Below are 8,472 nucleotides of genomic sequence, written 5' to 3'. Positions count from 1 at the left end.
AGAAACCCGGCCGAATTATAATATTTAATTCATTTTTTTTTCCTCTCTTGATAACATCATTATTACTCTCATAGAGTTTCAAACTTTCAATAAGCCCGGCCGCATAACCTTTTGTCAACGTCACTGCATATGTACAAGCACAAAGGCAATTAATTATACAATCCACTAATTAAAAACAAACAGTAACAATCTATCATTAAAAAGACAAAGATTGTGATTTAATTTTCAGCCATGCGCTTTTTGAAGGACGAAGCCATCGAGAAAACGAGAGTGTTAAACCGATGATTGATAACACCGCGTAGACTAATGAGACAAAGTCAAAACTATTAACCGGGCGTGGCTTCCATAAAGCACAACTCTCCCGTTATGTCTAGCATTTTCGTTTATAAATACCCCACCTTCACCCTCTCGACTCTCTCAAGAGACTCCCAAAGTCCAACAACAACATTTTACAATCTCTCTCAATTTTTTCTCGATTCAGTTCACCATATCATATATCCTCGAACACGAACACAAACTTACTTTTTCCTGTTTCTACCCGTGTGATTAAGCTACAATAATCATCGTCATACATTTACATTACAGATGCCGAGAAAGGGAATGAGAACCATATTCTTCAAACCATCCTCATCTCCGACGGCGGGCACACCTTCATCGTCGCCTCAACGGGTCACATTCTCCGATTCTTTAATGGACGAGAACATCCAAATTGCCCGCTCTCTCATCACCAAATGGGACGATACCTCTCAATCATGCAGCATCTCTTCTCTCTTCTCCTCCGACAACCGCCAAGACGCCAAGGACTACCTCAAAGCCGTCTACGACTTGCAGACCGCCATGCACTATTTCATCACCCATCACTCTACTTCTGACAAGCTCGTCCTCGCCCAAACCCTAATGCAAACCGCCATGAAAAGACTCGAAAGAGAGTTTTATCAGATGCTGAAGATCAACGGAGAGTATCTCGACCATGAGTCTGTCTCCGTCTCCTCTTCCAGGGCCTCCAGAGCGAGCTTCTCTGATCTTGAAGATTACGAGGTCAGCGAAACCGAGTCCAGAATCTCTGACGACGCCATTTCCGAAATGGAGCGTGTTTCTACTGCCGCCATGGCTGATTTAAAAGCCATCGCCGACTGCATGATATCGGCCGGCTACGGGAAGGAGTGTGCCAGGATTTACAAGATTATCAGAAAGTCTGTTGTCGATGAAGCCTTGTATCATTTAGGCGTTGAGAGATTGAATTTCAACGTCATTCATAAAATGGACTGGGACGTCCTTGAGATTAAGATCAAGAATTGGTTACGAGCCGTTAGAACCGCCGTTAAGACGGTGTTTGCCGGCGAGAGGATTTTGTGCGACACCGTGTTCTCGGGTCCGTCTTCCGCTTCCATCAGAGTCTCCTGCTTCTCGCAGATTGTTAAAGAGGGAGCTTTGGATCTGCTTGTTTTCCCCGAAAATGTCGCCAAGTGCAAGAAAACTCCGGAGAAAATGTTCCGTACGTTGGACCTCTACGAAGCAATTTCTGATCTCTCGCCTGACATTGCATCCATTTTCAGCTTTGAATCAACCTCCGCCGTCCGATCTCAAGCTGCTAATTCCTTGATCAGGCTAGGCGAGGCCGTCCGTACGATGCTAGCCGATTTCGAAGCTGCGATTCATAAAGATACCTCGAAGACGCCGGTTCCCGGCGGCGGGGTCCACCCGTTAACTCGCTACGTAATGAATTACATCGCTTTCCTCGCCGACTATTCCGGATCACTTGCCGAAATAGACGCCGAGTGGCCGTTAACGAGCAATTCTCCGCTACCAGAAGCTTACTTCGGCAGTCCAGAGTCAAGCGACAGCATTTCCTCGCCGATAGCAGTACGGCTGGCGTGGCTAATCCTCGTTGTCCTGTGCAAACTCGACGGCAAGGCGGAGCTGTACAAGGAAGTGGCGCAGTCTTACTTGTTCTTAGCAAACAACCTCCAATACGTCGTCGTAAAGGTTCGCTCATCGAATTTAAAATTTCTCCTCGGCGAGGAATGGATTGTCAAGCACGAGGCAAAGGTGAGGCAATACGCAGCGAATTACGAGCGCATGGGATGGGACAAAGTGTTTGCGTCACTGCCTGAGAATCCAACGGCTGAGATCCCAATCCCACAAGTGAGAAACTGTTTCCGAAGATTTAATTTGTCCTTTGAAGACACGTGTAAGAGACACAGTTCGTGGATCGTATCCGACCCGAAGCTAAGGGACGAGATTAAAATATCGCTGGCGAAGAGGATCGCGCCGGTTTATCGAGATTTTTACGAGAAATATCGAGTCAGGGTGTTGAGGGATCCGAGTACAGGGAATGAGCCTTTGGTCAGATTTGCCCCTGATGATCTGGGTAATCACTTGTCCGATTTATTTCATGGAACCATTGGGTCCGGGAGTGTTTCGTCTCATTCAACGGCGCCGTATTCTAGGACAAATGGATCAGGTAGTGTTTCGTCTCATTCAACGTCGCCGTATTCCAGCCACGGCGGGCGGAGTCCTTGAAAAGATTATTCATGCTTGGAGGCAATTCAAGCTCCTCTTCCGGCCTTTTGTGCAAATAGGGAAAGAAAGATTCTACAAATTTTGAATGAGAACCACATAAATTCGACACGTTTATGGAAATGTATGCGTACAGAGTCTACAGACCAAAGAGATTTGACTTTTTTACTCTTCCGAAAGAGGATTTGACATTTGTACAGTGACACGTGTAGCAAAAATTCTTTGATTTTTCAATTCAAACTGGAGAGTGGAGAGTTCGTTTTGATCTTTGTTTTGATTTTTTTGAAATGCATTTGTGCAGCACAAGTAACACTGTCTCTCAGGGATAATATCTATCAATAAATAATTTGTCTAAATTATACATGATTAGAGAATTTGAAGGAAGAACGATAAATTTTAAGCAATGGAAAGAAAAGTGAAGACGAGAGAAATGTTTCATTCTGTGAATATTTTTGTTTTTAAGATAAATGCCGTGTAAGAATACTTAGTCTTCATCTCCATGGCGTGTAAAGGATCGAAAGCTTGGCATCCATCCTACTCCTAGCCTAGGGGCGGTCATTTTTGTTCAGATGGGACATAACCGACCGAATTTGATCATGCCTAAGAATGGTTCTAACATATTTTTTTTAATTGAATAGTTTCATGTTATTGGGCTCTTCAAATAAATAAGTGGAGATGCTATATCTCAAATTTTTTATTTCAAAAGTCTCTTTTAAGTAATATGACATTCATCAATTAATTGATGAAATAATGTAATTAATTTACTTAAATTATTTAAAGTATTACTCATCACTCAATCGATAACACATTATTTAGAACAAAATGTGAGATGTTTATCAATACTCTATATTCAATAAATCAATTTCAGATTAAAAAAAAAAAAGGCAAATGATTAGAAAGAAATGGCACAATTGTTTGATGAAGCTATGAAACCCTGTTATCTAATAAGAAAGAAATGCAAGAATCATATACGCCTGTTCATGAAGGAAGTTAAATTCTTCAAATTTACATAATGAAGTAAACTAAAGTCTAATAGGCTAACATCGATATTTTCCCAATCGAACAAAAGAAACATCTCATCATTCTTTAACAATTTCTAATCTCCAACGGACCTCTCAATAGGATTCGAATTCATATGAAGTTCTGACCATTTGTTAAAGAAAAAATAATAAATGGATCTTTTAGGATTCTCCAAAAAAATTTTGATTTATTCAGAAAGAAGTGTTTGTTCATTTGCCTTTCACGTTTCATGAAAAGCCGAGACACTCATGGATATTCAGAACGATACTTATCAGGGAATATGTTGAATTCTATCTCTTCTTTTTCCGTTTTAAAGAAAGGAAAAATATCTTTCTTTTAGTTGTTGAATCTCTCTTTATTTGATCAATGCGTGATATCTCGAATCCTCATTACTAATGAAGCTGAAATGATCTATAGATTTTAAGAAGATCCTTTTAATTGGCTAAAATCTGTTATTTGAACAAAACTACATGTTGTGGAATCAAATTGAATATTTGGTAATACATTTCTTACCTTTGTTAAAAAATTGATCCTTGTTTACCAACCACACATTGTAGATTATAAATGACTTAAATTGTTCTTAAACTTAATTATCTCCTAACATTCGGGGTTTTGGTTTGAAATTTAATAATTAAAAAGTCTGCTAATTTTTTTTTAAAAAAATCAGTCAATTAACTTGTCTTGGCTGGGCCGGCAGTTCGGCTCACCTACTTGGCTACTTCCGTCTTCCTAATATAAGACAAAGAAGAAAAGTTTTTTCTCTCCGTGAATGGTGCGATGCTCGTGCATCTCTCAATTCTCATGGGCTGTAAACGCTGCAGCACCACAAATTTTGTATGGGAACCACCTATTTTCTTCCTTTTGTGGTTTATAAATAAAAAAGCGAGTTTATTTTGTTTGTGGATTGAAATAAGGATGACAGTTCGTGACACCACCATTCAAATCTGATACGAATACAAATTATACAATATGTTACCGTATGAAATCAAATTCAAAAACCATAAAATTTCCATGACAGTTGGTCTGTCGAAGTTGCTACTGTGTTTTTTTTTTCACTCCGTGGTCAACTCTCAACCCACCAATGTCATTATCTGATTTTTTTTTTTTCCTATAAATTGTCACTTGTAAGCGAAACTCTTGTGTTTTTTTTTTCCCCTATTGCCACGTAGATAAAAGTTAAACCTGATAAATGACAATGAAATGAGTTTCATTAACTAATGCAGGCACCAAAAGGGCTGATCAAATTCAAAGGCCTGTCTGATTGCAGACACAGAAAGGGCCGGTCAAGTTTATAGGCCCGTTTGATTTACGGGCTCAGTAGTGATATTTAACCGTTTGGCCCTTTCAATTTATTCCACTAACCCCCTTTTTTTTTTAATTAATATACTCCATTTCATAATTATCCTCATTGAAAAATAAAAAATAATTAAAAATAAATATATTTTTTCTTATCTCTCAACATCTCAATAGATTAACTCCTCATCTCTCATTTTTTTAAATTGATTGATAATTTAAATGAAATATTAACCTAATCTAATCAAATCCCAAATTGAAATTAAACAAAATCTTAGATTATCACATAGAAATCAAAAACCAATAATATCATCAACAACAGCAAAATCCACCACTTGTTTATAAAATTTAATAAAAATCCAATAATAAAACTCATCATATGATGGTGCAGGTAATGGATTGATGGCCAAGAAGATAGGTGGTGGTGAACTTGTTGTTGATGAAAATAGGTGGGAGGGATGATGATTATGCTGGAAAGAGAATAAAACAAAATAGTAATAATTTTTTTTTTTAATTTTTACTAAGAGTAATTCTAAAAAAAAAGAAACTGATGAGATAATTTAAGATGTTAAATATCACTACTCTTACAGGCTCGTGAACATCCCACAAATTTTAAAGGCCCCAAATAGAGGCCAGAAGATGTTGTTGGGCTATCGAACTTAGGTTCTACGATGTGGTTGGCACGCGGTGCAGATTTGGTCTGTACTACAATATTTTTGTGAGCACCATCCATGGTTGATGAGCACAAGGGTCTGGATAAAGATGGCGAATTGGCCTCCTAATGATGAGCCAGAATGAGACTCACGCTCCATAATGGTGGTAATATCATTAGGAACGAAGCTTCCATCGCCACAGATCCACAGTTGGAAATTTTTAAATTTCAAAACTTTAGATGCATATATGGGGCGAAGGAGAGCTCCATTGCCGACGGTTATTAGAACCCTTGTCCAGAGTTCAAGAAGAGTATTCCAATAGTATTAAATTTAACTTAAATGGTTGCCTGTTGACTGTGTGGCCGACAGTGGTTGATTAAAAAATAATAATTTAATATTATTAATAATAATATAAAATATTATAACACATAATACAACCCATTTTCATACCAAACATGATGCTGCATTAAATACACTACACATTATTAGTAACGAGTAATGATACAGTCACAAACTCTTGTGCAAATTGATATGGTATGATAAGATTGGTTGAATGAAAATATAAATTAATAAAAACAAATCATGTGAGCCAAGTGATATTTAATTCAACAAATCTTATCATGGCACGTCAGTTTGTACAAAATAAGTTTGTACAAGAGTTTTTGACTGTATCATTACTCATTAGTAACACATTACAATCCATTTCATGTGCGTGCGGCGAAGCAAACGCACCTTCATCTATAGTGCTATTTAAACCCCTTTGTTTATCTAAACAAGCACCATGGCATCATAAATTAATTAGACTTGACCGACTCTTAATTTCTACAGGACAGCCACCGAAAGAAAAGCTAAATCAGATTTGTAGTAGTAAATTTTTGCTTTTGAGCGACACTCGTGTGGCCAATTAATAGCTCGCAAAGGATTAATTTCAAAGAACTAAAAATTAGTTGCATGTGGCTACCGCTCGACGGGACCGTTGGGATCTTATCACACATGGCTTCAATTATCGCGATCGATCAAATAATTTTATTTTTCGCATTATTGCAGGATGAAAGAAAAAAAAAAAAAACTTAAAATTGAAGAAAGAGAATTATTCCAGAAAAATATAGTAGCATCGATTACATTTTTGGTGAAAAGTGTTGAATTGAATAATTTATAGAAGAATAACTTTATGTAATTTTATACATACGATCGAACAAGTTTACATGCATGATTGTCACGTAATACGGATAATATTAATTGCCGATCGACAAAGGCATGCATGCAACAACCTAGAACTTAATTTAATAATTTCATGTTGACGATGCACGTCCTTTATCTCCACCAGCATTAACCGGCTCATTAAGAGTATGCTTTTGATATGTATATTAATTGATTATCATCCAAGTTCTATACAAATATTAAAAAAAAAATAATAATAATAATTGGGAATATTAATGATGCCTACTTCAACATAAGAAGAAAAGAGGACAATCCAATTGTTTTAATACTCGCTCTCTGTTTCTGTCTCATAATTTTTCATTAATTTACTTTTTGCTGTTCTAAATTGTTGTGCTTGGGAGTGAAATCTCAAAACAGAGTCATTGTATCCTGAAGATCAAATTGTTTTGTTTCTACACTTGGAATTATTCTTTTGAGGTGTGAAATTTGATTTTAAGAACAATGTTCTTACACACCTTCGCAGATCCTCTATTTGCTGGTCAGGAAACAACTGCATTATTATGATATGCAACCTTCACATTTACCATTGCAAATTCTCGTTTACTGGATGCAACTTCTGCTTTAACATTTATGTTATTATCCTCAAGCCATTGTTCATCAATTTTGTGTTTTATGACTGGAATTACTATTCCATTTTGGAGTTTAAAGAAGCAATATTAAATCATATTTTCAACAATCTTAAGACCAAATCTTATAAGTTTTGATTGTTGTTTCAAATAAGGTATACAAACATAAGCTTATGATCTTTTTATTTCCTATAAAAATACTTCTAAGATTTGGGATTTATTAAAAATAAAAGTTAGCATTTCCTAAATCTCAATAGTATTTTATTGTTAATTTCTTTAATATTATGCGTGTTCAGATAAGAAATATTAGCCACCTAAGGTTTTGTAGAGATTTATAATGAGAGTAGGTTATTATTAAATTTGTCGTAATTACTATAAATTGATTTTCAATATGATTTTTTTATATGTTATTCTAGACATTCGTTGAATTATAAGTATAAAACTGTGTCTAAATTGTTTTTATATAACTCTTTCAGAAAATGCTTGGGGCACATTCAATGGAAAGAATAAGAACTCTTTTAGAAAGGTCGAAGGGGTTTGGAACACACTCAAAAGGAAAAATAGTGACCCAAAAGGGGATGAATTCCCTCTTGGACCTTAATTGGGTCGTCAATACGTGTATTTATAAAAATGTTTAGTTAAGATTTAATTGTATATTATTTCCTACATAAAAATTACTAATCACAATATTAAAGCGCAGAATCTCAATATGGGAGTTGCACGAATTGCCGCACTACTTGATTCAAAAGGTTCTTACAAATACCTTCGGCAGTTGGTCACAATTTAATTTAAATTGTTTTACTTCTTATTTATTTATTTACAACAACCAAGTAATTCTATGAAATGTGTACATTTATTTTGAAATACTACCATATAAATAATGTTATATTAAATTCAATTACACATGTTATACACATGCATTAGTTGATTATATTATCTCTGCCCTATCCTAAAATTTATCCTAGTAATGATATTATTTCTGCATCGCTTTCACATTTAATGATTTAACATTTTAACTTCCTTAAACGCTTAATATTATAATGTAGTCGTTTGATCAAGCCAACGGCTTACGCCTCAGATTTGTGGGTTCAAATTCGAAGAGTTATCGATGATTGGATTGGACTAGGGCCTCTTTGTGTATAATCATTGTGTATACTACATATACTATAAACATTTGCCAATAAGAATGAATTTAGGTT

At 35.9% G+C, this 8,472-nt stretch overlaps 1 protein-coding gene across 1 annotated transcript; it reads left to right on the top strand.

Annotated features, from left to right (window-relative positions):
* Nucleotides 1–366: 366 nt before the first annotated feature.
* On the top strand, nt 367–2,783 carry LOC18035134 (exocyst complex component EXO70H1). The gene has a single exon (XM_006424671.2). It carries the CDS (start codon nt 586–588, stop codon nt 2,521–2,523), a length of 1,938 nt encoding a protein of 645 aa, XP_006424734.1. The 5' UTR covers nt 367–585; the 3' UTR covers nt 2,524–2,783.
* The last annotated feature ends 5,689 nt before the right edge of the window (nt 2,784–8,472 follow it).

The sequence above is a fragment of the Citrus clementina genome, unplaced genomic scaffold, assembly GCF_000493195.1.
Source record: "Citrus clementina cultivar Clemenules unplaced genomic scaffold, Citrus_clementina_v1.0 scaffold_8, whole genome shotgun sequence".
In the NCBI taxonomy this organism is placed as follows: Eukaryota; Viridiplantae; Streptophyta; class Magnoliopsida; order Sapindales; family Rutaceae; genus Citrus; species Citrus x clementina.
This window is presented reverse-complemented; position numbering and strand designations above follow the sequence as displayed.

Bases quoted from the DNA above. Each gene is read 5' to 3' on its own strand.
- LOC18035134 (XM_006424671.2), top strand. From the start codon at position 586: ATGCCGAGAAAGGGAATGAGAACCATATTCTTCAAACCATCCTCATCT.